The 15,962-nt window shown below is 32.8% G+C and overlaps 1 protein-coding gene across 8 annotated transcripts in view; it reads left to right on the top strand.

Moving 5' to 3' along the window:
• The first annotated feature begins 4,579 nt into the window (after window positions 1-4,579).
• Window positions 4,580-15,962, top strand: part of LOC119835926 (polyhomeotic-proximal chromatin protein-like) — a 34,121-nt gene continuing 22,738 nt past the window's right edge. For 3 of the 8 annotated variants that reach the window (XM_038361058.1, XM_038361059.1, XM_038361062.1), the window contains exons 1-5: window positions 4,580-4,861; window positions 6,159-6,822; window positions 7,594-7,770; window positions 13,924-14,124; window positions 15,312-15,467. In XM_038361058.1, coding sequence (XP_038216986.1) covers window positions 4,827-4,861; window positions 6,159-6,822; window positions 7,594-7,770; window positions 13,924-14,124; window positions 15,312-15,467 — 1,233 coding nt within the window. In that variant the 5' untranslated portion in view covers window positions 4,580-4,826. Of the gene's footprint in view, window positions 4,862-5,767; window positions 6,059-6,158; window positions 6,823-7,593; window positions 7,771-13,923; window positions 14,125-15,311; window positions 15,468-15,962 lie in introns of those variants that run through there. The other 5 variants (XM_038361060.1, XM_038361064.1, XM_038361063.1 and 2 more) reach the window with 3 other exon arrangements.

Genomic DNA, 15,962 nt, shown 5'->3' on the forward strand with positions numbered 1-15,962 from the left:
TATAACATATTTTTAGTAATTACGGCCTGATTATGGCCTGAACCCTCATAGGGGGCCTGTGTCCCAGCAGTATTATGATATTTTTAGTAAATAAATGTGCATAACTCTTCTTACTTAAGCGTATCAAGTATCTACTAGAGTGTTATTGTCTAGAGGTTTATTGAATGTTATGGTAGTTGGTAGGACAACATTTTAACTTACCTATTGCATAACAGTTGTCAACTACATAATTACATGTGCTCTACAATGCATCTGCAATGCATCTGAAATTTATTTAGGTATCTTTAATACTACGTGAGTTAAGAAAAACTAGACATAGTGCATGGACGTTCGTAAATAATTAAAGTACCGCTATTGCAGAAAATGCAAAATTTTAAAAAAGAATGCGCCCATTGTTCACAGACTTGCTCTTTAATTTCCGCAACTTATCAGAAACAATTCTTCTCATTGAATTTCATAATTGAAAAAGTTTTGGACAGTCTCTAATTTTTGTATCTAGCCATTTCAATTTTAGAGTACAAAAATAATGCGGTTTTCTAAATTCATTTGCTCATTCGTCTGAGTAAAATTTCTAAATACACATCTGTTTCAGAATTGAGCATCAATTTGTGCACAACTGACATAAATTAACCATACATTTTTGATGAGGCCTTCTTAATCATACAATAATTTTACAAGTTAGCCCTGGCCTACCCTTCCCGTTTAGCCCTAGTCCCTATTCACAATGGAGAACTAATATGCTGTAGGTATATATTATTACGTCTATATATACAAATGCCATTTGCAAATGTGTGCAACCTGGCCGCGCGTAGTGTACCATATACCTAATAGCTGCTGTTTGTAAGTAATTTAATCAAATGATTGAAATAGCAAAGGGTTGACCGGGCCTAGATTTCACTAGGGCGATGTTTTTCTATTGTATAAGTAGGTATATTAAGTTTGATATAATAAATATATTTGATACTCTCTCTAATGATTATAGCTTGATGAATTTAGGTTTGTGATGGATGACAGACTTACGTTATTATTAGAGAAACACTGAATATGCATATTTATGTCAAAATTTTGTCTTCATATTCTTCTATATCTTTATTGGTGCGGTATCAAATGAGAGATGTATTAATTACTTGATTAGTTGCCTACAGTCATTGTCAGCGTATAATATGTTCCCTCTGCAGAGTCGCAGGTCTCCTATGAGAGTTCAAATTATAATTCATTAAGACATAGTACGGAAGATGAAATGAATTGCTGTACAATAAAAAAATATTTATAATCAATAACAAAGAACATGAGATGGCCCAATACCTATCCGAATTAGTTCGATGTTATTCTAAGTAGATCAGTAATACTAGATACAATTTACCTTATAAACTTTAAAAACATGTTAATTTTAGTGCTAGATTGTCAGCAGCGATTTATGGATTTAGCGAATACAAAATAGTACACTAGCTCGTATTAGTAGTTAAAGTTATCTTTAATTCATTAAAATAAGCGCCATCTGTTGTCAAAGTAATTCTGTAGAATGGTATGCTGAGTCGTAATATTTACCGATGTAGACAAACGATATAAAGTTCTCGGTATAAATTATAGATGGCGCTGTTAGAAAAAGTTAAATAAATATTTTTCTCAAAACACAATATCGTAACATTTTTATGTTACGATCTGTATATTGTACTAAAATATATTTTCTCCTCTTTATTCCCCAAAAAAATAGTTCTACATCCATTGATGTTCAAGTCGTATGCAACCCTACAATATACGCCGGGTAGGTAGCGGCTCTGCCGGAAGCAAAAAATGAAAAATGGCGTCTTGCCATTGGATCATTCCTACCTCTCCCTCTCACACATGTTTTTTTTTTCTAAACAAAAAAGTCTCTATTCTACACAATAACAATATATTACCTGGAAAGTTAATCGATATTTACTAGGGCTAAATTTATTACCACTTTATTTTATATAGCCATTGTCAAAATGCATATTGAGTGGTTCTGTACATTGAATTTTTTAGTACTGGATACATAACTATTATAGTGATAATACATATAGCTATATGAAGTCATAATGTCTATTAAATAAGAAACTTTTTTAACTCTAAAAATAAAAAGATATTATATTGTATTTTGTGACAAAAATGTTTCGAATAAAAATTTATTTAGTAATTGAAGCCATGGTATACAATATAAAAAATGGCTGAGGCACCTTATCACAAATTACTAATTAGTTACTACAAGTACAGTCCTTAGTGCCTAGCTCAATATAACTGACGTACAAAAAATGCGGTTCAACTTTTTGTACCCAAACAACTTTAGCATTGTATACAGCCGAAGGGATTAGGAATCGCGACTTTAACCTAGACATAGCTGCAAGTTTTGATTCCAAGGCAATTCAAGACGTCACCCTCTATGTCAACAATCAAGCAACTCGTAATTACAATGATTTTTAATTAGTTATATGTAACTTTATAAATGTAGTTTCTTATTTAAATTTGTTATTTATAGTAATTGCTGATAAAAAAGTTTCTTATATCAATAAAAAAGTTAACGCTGGAAAATTTATCTTCGCTTATTAATGCCAAATGATATTGAAAACAAAGACTTTATAATACTTGTTGATTTAATGGGTAGCCTAAAACACATATAGATATAAATTTAGATTAAAAACATTGTTAATTCATTAACAATTTAAATCGGTTGATATAAATTTGGATCACTCTTTCGAGTTTACACTAGGTTCGCGTTTTCACTTAGATGTTAACAACATTTTAGGAACACTTAAAATTTATATAATATATTATATCTAGCTTAGTTCATGGTTGAATGGTCAATAACAATACTACAATAATTGTCGACAACTATTTCTGTAAGTACCTACAGTAAACATCATCACTCCTAAAAAAATTACCGTCGGCGCCATATTTAAAAATATTTCAATAAGTGCACTATTTACGGTGAACCAAAAACGCTTATATGTATTATACAGACTATACAATAGAATACCGAATAACGAATCCCCGCGCAAAATGCCAGGTAGGTACGATAATACCCATACCAAATTTGTAGAAAAAAACTTAATGACTTGTTGTGTTTGATGTTTTAGAGAAATCTGTTAATTTGCATTATTTACAGTTATTAGTTGCAGATTATGCTAGTTTGAATTATTGTTCGATTTTTAATATTCTATTACACAGAATTTAAGTCTATTTCAAAAGGGGTGCTCCATAGATGGCGCTTTTATGATATGTTTATAACAAGAATTGTATACTTTAGTTTTCGTGTTAATATCGAGATGGCATTAGGTTCCTCACACTTTCAGAAATAAGTTTAGGGGTTGTCCATTAATCACGTGATCTTTTTTTAGCATTTTTTAACCCCCCCTCCCCCATTGGTGATACGTAGTGAGGTTTAAGACCACCCCCCCTCCCCCTTGTGTTATTTTCGTGATTTTTATCAAACCCCTCCCCCCCCTTTCAAGCCTCACGTGATTAATGGACAACCCCTTATAGTCCTACCATTGAAGTATTAAGTAATCATTATTAATAATTATCGATTATTTAGTTAGATTACATTTCGATACTTAAAAGGATTTATTATAAATTTTTATAATGTTAATTGTATTGTAGGTAACAAGCTATATTAGTGAAAATAGCAACAACAACATTACTTAAAATCTATTTTTGGGGAAATCTTACTTTTATATTTCGTAAATGTTACATTCAAATCAACACTAACAACTTACAGTTAGCCATATAAATACGCTATATTATATTATATTTTTTATAACAATTTCTGTTAAAGGGGAGGAAGTATGTAGATTGTAGCTGTAGGTATGTGTTGCATCTATAGATAAACGAAAGGGCCGCGTTATTACGTAGTCAACGACCAATCAGACGATATTCAATGTTTATAACGTACTAATACATAATATCTATTCATTTTATTCCAGGACGAAGTAAACTGGTTTATCCCCTGTTAAGGGTCTATTATTTAAATACAAGTAACGAGTGAATAGGCGAAGGGACGTGATAAAATTAAATATTTTGCGCAAATTTTAGTTACAAAGTACGTAAATGTTGTCGAATATTATTATTAATCAAAAATAAAGGAAACTGATATCTATAGTTAGTAAATTTTAGGTATCTTAGTAATATTACAAAAGTATTTATAAAGTACTGTTTTTGTTATGATTTTTGAAAAACGTATGCAGTTTTTTTTTTGTATATTATGTGTAAGTATATTCAATTTTTATTACTTAATTACTATTACTACACAAGTCAGAAACGGCTGGAGAAAAGTATAAAAAAGGTATGCTGCGGGGCGATGCGAAGAGCTAATATTTTATATCTTCTCTCTCGCTTTTAACATCAAGCGTAAGCAGGATAGCAGCAGAAGTAATAATAATAACGCAGAAACGCTAATTTTGTTCCTCGCGCCCTTTCGTGCCGTTCTTAGCAACCGGTTTTGTTTGTGGAACGGTCATAAAACTAGTCTACCAATGACAGGCTAGCATTGGCAGCGGGCGTACCATTGGCGATGGGTGAGCAGAGCGTTGGTTGCGCGGGGTAAAGAGATTGGGTGCGGGGAGATGGTGGTAGCGCGCGCACTTACCTCAGTTGTGTTTCGCCATTCGGAAAGGAGGTTATTGTTGCAATGAGACGGGCACCGCACTGTCGATAAAGTGTGTTTGTATGTCGTTTTCGTCGATAATAAGTGTTGTGTTTACTTTCACCCGTGCGAATGTCTCAATCCTTACCTTTTTTGTTTGTTTTTTCTTTAATAACTGCCGCATGGGTCGGCGCTTACGTTTCAGTTAACCCTTTATTTTGAAACGATGGAACGTTGTTCTTATGGTTTTTACACCAAAAGGTATTTTATGTTACTTTTTACTTTATCGCTGCGAATGGATGTGGTTGAGTGCGTCGCGTGTGGCTTGGTGTGGTAAATTAAAAATAATTGTGGTTCTAAATTATGCTTCTATTGGCATTTTATGTCACTTCAGAGAATAAAAATATAAACTTATTAATAATTAATAATATGAGATATTTAAAAAAATAATTATACCAACATATTTCTTTTGAGAATGCCTCTATACATAATAATAAAAGCATCATCTATTATTCGAGGGGAGTTGGTATTATTATTGCAACGCTTCGGGGAAATGCCGACAATGTGGGGCTCTCGTGCCCGAGGGTCGGTTAGTGAGGGGGGAGGGTTCCGTCTGTCTGCACACATGCAGAACCGGTTCGCTCTCCAACTCCCCTAGTGCGCTTTATATACCTCTCTTTTATGCCACACGTGTTCGCATAATGCTCTCTCTTTCGCACATTTCATTATTTTTTGCTTCCCCTTGTGAAATAATGCCAGACGAGCCGTTTTTATTTAGGTTTCTTCCTTAAATAGGTGTGGTAATAACCTTATATTTATTATAGTCATGGTAAGTATGATGAACACTAAAAAGTATGCGCCTTTAGTTTTATATTTTATGTTTGTTGATATTCTTAACAGAGGGTTAAATACCTTGTAACTAATACAAAAATGCATGAGTTCTGTTATCCGTAAAATGGGTGATTTTTAATTATACATTTGCATTTAAGAATAACTAAATTTAAATCTAAACTCAAATCCATATTTGTATATAGAAGAAGTAAATGTTGTAACATGGCTAGGACATTATTGATTTTTGTTCGAATTACAATAAACGCTTAATTATGCATCACTACTTGTATATACTCTGTAGTTTCCAAGTGACTTTGACATTGACATTGATGGACAGTTTCGTACATAATTTCCTTGTTTCCTATCCGGATAGTTGTTTGGTATATTTTTATTGATTTTTACTAGTTCATCCATTGTAATCTATAACACATGAGTAGAGACAAGCAAATAATAATATTAAACGGTTTAATGTTGTCATGTATACACATTTTGTTACTAACCTGGGAATGTCATGAAACTAGATACGTTGTTAAATGTAAGGTTTCCTTTTCGCCTTAAACTTCAATTCTGATAAAGTATCCTACAGTATATTTCTAGTGACATCCGAGCTATGGCTGATATTTACAGGTACTATGGTAACAAATGCACTTGAATGCCTGGATCTCGTTAGTGTAATGAAATTCTTGAAAGGATTTTGCTTTATTCATTTGTATATTTTTGTTTCTAGATCTGAAATATTAGACAACATCCAAAAGAAGAAAGATCAGGACAAGGAACAACCACAGAGTCCAAGTTTTCAACAGCAACAATTAACAAAACCCCCAGAAAAACAATTGCATCCTCCAGAAGCTCCCAGTGCTAATTTGGTTTCCCAACATGTCCCCACACAGCTCCTGTCTCCCACTCATGGCTCGGGGGCCTCTGTCCAACCTAAAGAAGACTCAAAAGACAAAACATTAAAAGTAACAAACTCGACAACAATAACATTAATAGAGAATAATAATTTAAACGGTGAAAAGGATAAAGACAATTATCCGAAGAATTATTTTACATTAGAGCCCAAGAATGACAAGAAGGATGACCTCAATAAGAACAGTATCACTATAACTCGGACGGTACCTAAGCAGTCACCTGGAACACCAGTGGACAAGGGCAAAGTTGCAGCGAAGCCTGTGAAACGTCCTTTACAGTACTTGGAAACCTTAGCCCAGAAAGCAGGCATTACAACTGAGGATAAATACGAAGCTGCAAATACTTTGCTGGCCTTGGACAAACAGAATAACACATTTAGAAGGCCTGAGCTAAAGCAGCCTAAGTCTGAGCCCGAAAGTCACACCCAAGCGGAGGATTATAGATACAGAAATCAAAAGGAAGATGATGATAAACTTCAAGTAAGAAATGTTTTTCTGTCATCCATATGTTCATTTACAATTAAACTTATATCCTACCATCCATCGTATAGTCCACTTAAATTGTATTTTTAGTAATATGACATTCAGTTTTGTTATTGTTAATATCTTAAATCTTATTTCCTAGTTATTAGAAGTGTATTGGAGCAAACTAGGGAAATGCGCTGCAGAAAACACATAATTTTTTATTATGTGTTATATTTTCATATACGCTAACAAGAATATTATTTAATTTGAATAACATTTGCTATTCTCATTTTATATAAGAAATTTAAAAAAGAGGCATGAAATATTCCAACAATTTTTCCAGCAATACACAAGACATAGATTAGCTATCAAATAACATGTGAACTATAGTCAATTAGTATGAATACTTATCGATAACCTCAGAAAATTAATTTAATTACATTGTTCACTCACCATCGGATCAAAATACATTAATAATTGCATGCAATGTTTCGTTTTTGTTTTTTTTACGACAAATATGTTCAGATAAAAAAAATTAATTGAAAAATACTGTAGCGTTGAAGAGGTTTTGTCTTATAATAGTGTTTTAGCTTTCTTGCTCTAAAGCATTTTAAAAATCTAGTTTGCATAGACAACATTTATAAACCACCATTTCTATTACCATTACAGTACTTAATAATACTCCATTTCTATTACAGTACTTAATAATTAGGTTAAAAAATTTTGATAAAGAAAAAGTAACAAATATTTTTTTGGACAACTTGTTAATACAACATTATTTTGTAGATACAGCAACAAATAATCCAACAACAGCAACAGCAGCAGCAATTGCAACAGTTGCAGCAACAACAACTGCAGCAGTTGCAGCAACAGCAGATACAGCAGTTGCAGCAGCAAGCATTGCAGCGGCAGCATCAGGCTATTCAACAGCATTTAAAGAATCAACAGGATCAACAGGAGTTGGTAAGTATCATGGAGGTAATTATATAGCCTATGGGCACTCAAGAGATCACAAAACATGCAATGACAAAAGACTTTTGTAATTGGTAGTTTGTTTTGTAAGTGGTAGATTAGTAGTTACTGAGATTAGAGCATTCAAACAAAGAAACAAACAATTTCTGTAGCCTAATATTGCTTGTATAGAAGACAGTAGTATTGATAAGATCACAAGAAATTGGTAATGTAACAGCTACTTGGTAGTATTATGTTTTTAATTGACATTCTCAAAAAAGGATGTTCTCAATTTGATTTTCTTTGTTTTCTTACTCGATATCTCTGGTTTTTTCATTTGAATGACATTCATCTACTGTATGAGTATTTTTTCACTTAATAGTTTATATATTGCTAAGTGATCTTGTATACGATGTACATAAATTCATTTGAATGACATTCATCCATTGTATTAGTATTTTTTAACTTAATAGTTTATATATTGTGTGATCATAGTGATCATAGGTATGATGTATATAAAAGTTTGTTTAGCATACACTATTTACCTGGATGACTGTTGTTCAATAGTCAGTCGATAATAATCAATACCATAGACTCCATAAGCTTTTCGTCTCATTTAATCGTTACGGATTGTAAAACACTACCTTCATCCTTCGGCCCGGGTAGTCGAAGATAAAGATACGTAATCCCGGGGTTTTATCCGCATAGTACTTGTCCTGGGTAACTATCTTTCTAACAAATTTCATTCAAACCGGTTCTGTAGTTAAGCGTGAAGAAGAGATAGACTTGGATAGTTACTTCGCATTTATAATTTTATTAGGGATTGTGACATAACTAGAAACTGTATTGTTGACCTCAACGGACCAACAAACAAACACGGGTACCTGTGTACTGTATAACCTGCTCTCTTGGAGATACGATAATTAAAACCAATGTGTGTTATGAATAATGTAGTATTTGAACGTAACAGGCATATTATTACGGCACGTAAGTGTAACGCGGCTACTGAGACCTACATCCGGTCGAGTTGACTTCCAATTTGCGGAAACGTGCTTAGTTTGAGTACTTTTTAAATTTTTTTTCAATCGTGTAGGGTGTGACCTGGAGTACGGCTAACAATTGCGTGAATTATCTTCTTAAATTATTTAATATCTGTCTTGTATGTATTCATTTTAAGTTAACGAGCACAGCTGCGATATGTTTTGCTTATCTGATTGAAATAATAGTTATTCTAAAAAAGAAAAACAATTAGTTTGAGTATCAGTTATCTCATTTCCATAGAACAAGCTCGGTTTAGTTATTCATTTACGGTGTGTGAATATGTCTGGGAAGATTTTTTATATCATTATTTTTATACTTTTCATTTGTGACAGTTTACCCGCTAACAGCTTCTGCTTACGAATGTTCTTCCCTACTCAAAATGTATGGAATTAATGTCTGAAAAGACGTTTAAACTTCAGCACATTCCAGAATGTTACGCGAACGAAATCATAAAACTTGAGTATGTTACTGTACTGTATAATATCTATGCTTATGGTATAATTGTGACAAAGATGTATTTTTATATTTTTCCGATCTTTTGTGAGTTTTTTTATATAACCTTTAGAGCCCTGCGTTAAATCTTTTCAAAGCTATCGTAGTACTTCATCGTTCGGATCGATTACTAGGAAGTGAAATCCACAAACAGTGATAGTCATAGTTAGTTATATCGCATTGACAATACGCTTATGAATATCAGCCCTATTGTATAAGAGATAAGAGTCAGAATATTATGGAGTAAGCAATGCGAGTGCGCTTTGTTTATGGGAGGGTATAATTTCCAAGCGCAACAATGCTTGCAAAAGTTTACCTGTATAACGCCAATTAGACAATGTAATGAGTTTGGGATAAAGACGTATAAAAGGACAAAGTTTCTGTAGAAAAAAGAGCACAGACCGTTATTTCTCATAACATTAAAAATATGATTGTTATTCTGAAAATCATGGATTAGAATTTTTCTAGAATCTAGTGCAACTAGTCAATTACACATATACCAGCACGTGTGGCTAGATTTGTTTATATATCATTATATATTTTAAAGAACAACGATAATTCATAATCATTCGTTTTGAGCACAAGCAATAAAACTTGGAAGAGTGTTATATTATATATTTTTTCCATGTACCGTCATGAAATTAATAAATTTATTGCACACGCCTTTTTTTATATGCCTTAATTATTCATCACATATATATACGAGTACCATACAATTATATTTCGAACTAGCTGCGCCCCGTGGTTTCACCCGCGTAAGTCCGTATCCCGAAGGAATAACGAATTAATCATATCTTGTGATAGAGTAAACCGATTTCGAAGAAACAAAAACTAAGTTATACCTCAAGTTACGTATAATTTTTGTATATAAGCATTGTCTGCATTTAATTCGAAGATTATACGTGATGTGCGCACAAACAAACAGACAAACAGACAAAAATTTCAAAAATGATGGAAATGGGTTCTGTTACTTATCTTTTCACACACTGGCTATTTTTTCTTTCAATTTTTTCTATGTACAAAAATGACTTTTCTACAGATTTATTATATGTATAGATTATAAAGTTAATTGGATGGAACCTATAAACAATAAAACGGCTTGTTAAATTTTGAGAAGTTATTTTTTTTTCTCTATAAAATAACGTCTCCGCCGACTGTAAATCCACCAAGTAGATTCCCTATGACGGATTTTAATTTTGAATTTTGTTTCGTTCCCCCTTGCCGCTTATTATTGCAAATTAAGATGTCTGATTAACGTACTAGCGAAAGTGTTGCAATATACGACGTGTCGATGTGATCGATGCTAAGTTAATTTATAGTCTTTATACATAATTTCAAAGCTACATATTTAAAGATAATATAATTGTAGCAAATATATCGTGGTTTGCAATCAAATATATTTCAAAGTACATGTCACTATCACTATTCACTATATACTATATAAGAAAGTCACTTTCTCTGTCCCTATGTATGCTTAAATCTTTAAAACTACGCCACGGACTTTGATGGTTTTTATTTAAAAGATGCGAGTGATTCCAGAGGATGGTTTATATGTATAATTACATATAAACATAAATAGTGAAATAATATAAATAGTGAAATTTCGTAATATGAAATCCACCTTAAGATCGCTCATAAATGAAAAAGATACGAGAATTCAGGAAAGATATCATAAAATATACTGCTATGTGGGCTAATAAATATAAATAATGAAAAATTTTATACAGCGTTGGGACGTATTGTCAGTTAGTACATGGCATTTATTGCAGTCCAGCTTTCTTCATGAGAAATGCTCTCAGTATTCTGTAAATTGTTTTTATGAAAAACTTTAATTAGTTTGCTCAACGGAGATAATTGCCGAAAAATCAATATGATATAATCTTTTCATTATCCCTTACGCCTTAATATCTGTCGGCAACGGATTTGCAGAGGCATTACCTCTGCTAATATTCACCGGCGATGGTATTCTGTTACCATAAGCGAACCGCCAGCTCAGTTCGCCTGACATAAAAAAAAACGAAAAACGTCGACCGACGCTGTCGTTAATGGCCTCTTATTGTTAAAGCACTTACAATGTATCTTAACATTTCATATTTTGCTTTTACACGTTATGTAGGTCAAAGTTTTACAGCAATACAAAGAAAAGATATCCTATACGGTCTCTTTAGTAACATGACATAGGAGTGATAACGCTTTTAATGTGCTCTTATAATAGAAGCTCTCAGCATCACTTTTTCACCAAGGCCAATCTTGAAGATAAACAACGCCTGGCATGTAACATGAGCTGCATTATGATCTTATATCATGTGATTGACACTACCTTAAGGAGCTATTATCGAGTATACTTGCATTACTATAACGTATGGTTGAATCCATTCTTTTATAATGTAAGATATACCTAGCGTGATAATATGCCATAGGAATCCCGTCGCGTATAATGATCTGCCTTTATAAAGCTCTAACTTGTATATTCCAGCGCGATACAGAGTTGATGATGCAACACAACTTTCAACTAAACCGCTACTTGATTTATTTGTTGAAAAATAAAACGCCCACGAGCGTATCTAGATACGTTTTAACCAGTTGTTTCGATACGAACGGCGTTTCCACACACTTTTTGCGGCGACGTTATACACTGTTGGTTGCGAATAATAAATATTTCACATGTCCGTGTGAGGATTGATTTTTTTTTCGACTCCCGACTATTGCAGATACTTAGAATTTCGAGTACTGATTGGTTGTTTGCGTTTTATATAATTTCTGCCCATCGTATTACGCTTTATGTATGGTTATTGCTTGAAGTTAATATAAAAATATATTACTTATTTGATTTTCTATTCAATAGTTTATTTTTGTACACCTCAATGAAATAAGATACAATGCTCAATTAAAAGCAGTTTTTAACAGCTTAACAAAAACCACGGCCATAATTTTTTTTCGAAGCTTACTTGCCTTCGCACTCGACTTATCCGGCTTTTGCAATATCGATTTGCAAAAGCGACAGCGTGAATTCTTGAAGCTTCTCCCTCTAAAGATAACGTTTCATTTATAATTCGTTGTGTAGTAAATCATTTCAACAATAAATGGCTATTTAAATCTTTAAATATTATAATAAGAATAAAATTCTTCTTTAAATTCAAACCTTAAATCGAGTTTCGTACCTGAAATATAACTTCGCATTTGTGCCGCGCGGTTTCACCCATAGACGCGCCCACGGGCATAAGCAAGTACTTCTATAGCTCATGTGATCTGACGTGAGTTACATCACTACCGAGTATAATAAAAATGATTTCTGTGGTTTTCGCGGAAAATAGTAACAAAAGTACATCCATCATCGCGTTTATAATATTTTATTTAGAACGATTACTCTTTAACAATGATATCATGTTATCGTCGAATTCATTCAACGTTATTCAAAAGTGACGTAAACTAAGCTTTCATAGGTCATTTGGTAGTCGAACTAACCGGACAATCAATCCCACTATCGTATATTAATATACCAACATAAAAGTATGCGTATAGAATTAACACGAAATCCAAAACTTAAGACATCTCGTTCCAACTTCCTAAGACGTAAATAAGTTAGACAGAGAGAACGCTGTCTCGCATTAGACATCGCTTCATGAGAAATATAAGCGTGACCTTGTCATCACGTTGATTTAAATATCTAAAACGGTTCGAATGGGATTTTCCTCCATCATAGAAAATGTAAGTAGCGGTATTTAAGGATGATGATTTATCGAATGGATTTAGCGGTTAGGACGAGGAAACACTCCCCTAAACGTAGCTGGCTAACCCTCCGCTTATAATGAAAAAGGCGCGACAGCCGACAGCCGTACAAATACTGTATATTAAATAGGGTAGACTTGGAAAAAGTCGCACCTTTATTAAACTTTATTGCTTTACTTTAAGGTTATTTGAAAATTTGTTTAACCTTATCCAAATTTTAGATTTTATATATGTAATATCTACTTGATGCTTAATATATAGTGTAAATGTTTATAGACTGGGCTAAATTGCTATAGAGAAAGAGGTTTTTTCTAAAGCTTCCACTCTTATATCTACCAGAAAATTTAACTAAACGTTATTACAAACCTGTTTCCTCTGAAGGCCGTATCGGAAGGTTCTGAGGCGAAACACGAAACGGGATTATTTAACGCTGGATTGTGGTTTTATTTTCCAATTGTATTATTGATTGCTTTTTTTTATAAAAATAATGATTTCTGCAGACTTGGTGGACGTATAACAGTAACGTTTAATATGTTATTTTTCCCGTTGCTATCCTCTTGGCTAAATATCTCGAATTATTTTCGTTTAAATTCGATTCGTTGTGCAATACAGCCTCTATGTGAGACTAGATCGACATTATTAAAAAGCTATTTTTAAAACTGTGCACCCACAAAGTTGCAACTCGAATAACACATCTCAGCTTTCAAATACAAGGAATCGTATTTGTTTTGTCGTCGGGTGTAATATCGGTTAGTGCAACACCGACCACGGAACGTTCTAAAATACACAGGTTTTAAAATAGTCAGTATTCATTGGGCAATTCAAAGCATAAATTGCTTGTTTGGTGAAAAGAAGTTGTTTACTGTTAAGCAGTATCATTCCTTATACAGCTGTTCTTTACAGCTTCAAAAACAGTTTCAACAACAACAGCAGCAGCAGCAACAGCAACAACATCAGCAACAACATCAGCAACAACAGCAACAACAACAGCAGCAGCAGCAACAACAACAACAACAACAACAGTTGCAACAATCTCAGCCAACTAAGCCAGAAATTCAGCAATTACCTCAGTCACAAGATTTACAACAACAGAAATTTGTTCAGGTACTTATTTATTTACTGAGCTATTATATAAAAACTCATGAAGATTTAATTTAAAAGCAGGTCAAATTTAGTAATTTTTACGACAAACCACTAAATGAATAGATGGCTTGAAAGAACTTGTTAATTGAAATAATTTCAGATGAAAAAATTGGATAATTCTATGTGATTTGTAATAAAACTTACACTTGAAATGAATAACTCTTTATGTTGCTATACAACTGTTTCTGTTTAAAAGAAATCTTCCTTAATACTTCCTGTTACACTTCATGGAATCTCATTTCAATAAGTATTCTCAATAGCATCGTATTAAAGTAAAAAGCGCAAAAAAAATATATTTCGTACAATTAATGAAATTTCCACAATACAGCTCATTCAGTTAAACAAAATGTTCATTTTGTGAATGTAATTTAAACATTCATTCATTCATGTTATATTTTAATTAATTACCAAAACTACTTCGAATCGCTACTCATTTTGGTTGTTAAAATGACTTCAAAAATCAGTTTATATTTATTTTTTTGTGTAATAAATAGGTATCAAAACTTGGTTTCATCTCATTAGTAAAGCTACAAATGTACAATCTTTTACAAACCTGCTTTTCAACTGATCGTTCATGAAATAAATTAAACTGATAACTGGAAAGCAAATTTTTTTATTACATTTCAATTTAGGTAGGTGTTTATAAATGTATATAATTCTCGAACTAGTTGACATTAAATCTACTAATTGTATGAATCAATAGGTTGTAAACAAAATAAATATTTGTTGTTTGTTTCAACCGACTTTTAATAAGTAGAAGATTCTCCATTCGACCGCTTTTTTTGTTATTCTTGAGGTAACTTACTGGGTGAACCGATTTTGGTCATCCTTTTTTATTTGTAATCTAATCTGTAGCTTTTTTAGCTTTTTGTAATCTTTTTATTTATTTTATTTAACAGATCATCAAAATAGATTAGATTTTTAAATTAACACGTGAAGTTAAAACAGTCACAAAATGTGATTATAAAAATTTTAATCTTATAAAGCAGTAAACGTTAAGATTGGTTCGACAACAGAATAGTCGATGTCAAGCCATGGCATATTAGATTCTATCCAGAACATTCGATTACCGAACCGAGCATAACAAAGCGAAGCGTCTAAATTCAAAGGGCGTCACTCAAACCGTAATACATACTTGTGTACGGCAGGTTGTCAACAACCAATCCCTGCACACGCAGCAGTTCAACGTTCCCGGCATAGGCGAGATCAACCTGAGCTTTCTCGCGTCGCCGCCGAACAACGTGAACTTGCTGTTCGACAAGAACCAGAAGGCCGGCATGAGCGGCGAGATCAAGTCGCAGGCGGTATGCGATTTTTGGTTCAGCTTCGCGGTTCCTGTTACTGACTTGATTTCATTTGAAATAGTGAAAATAATATAAAGCTCAGGACCTACTGGTTCGATTTTAAAAGTAATTTCGTGTTTAATATATTTATTTATTGAGGAATTCTATTGGCTGTACATAAGTATATCATCATGCGGAATTGTATTTTTTTTTTTAATTACATATTTATTTTTACGTTTTAAAATTGTTAACACTACTCACCAGCTATTAAAGCCGGTCTGTTTATTTTTTGCTCGTCTTATTTCAATTTAATCTTTCACTTTTACTCGGGATTTTAGCAGACTATAAGTATAATTCTCTGTTAATTTTTTCCTCGACAAAACACCTTGACCTTCTCAAAAGACTTACCATTTATTATGTCGTATTTTACATTGAATTGTTACACATAAAGTGTATGATATTCGAGTTATAGTCAGTCGCGATGTGAACAATTTCTTTAGATTGCTAAGGCCCCAA

This window comes from Zerene cesonia, chromosome Z (genome assembly GCF_012273895.1).
Source record: "Zerene cesonia ecotype Mississippi chromosome Z, Zerene_cesonia_1.1, whole genome shotgun sequence".
Taxonomy (NCBI): domain Eukaryota; kingdom Metazoa; phylum Arthropoda; class Insecta; order Lepidoptera; family Pieridae; genus Zerene; species Zerene cesonia.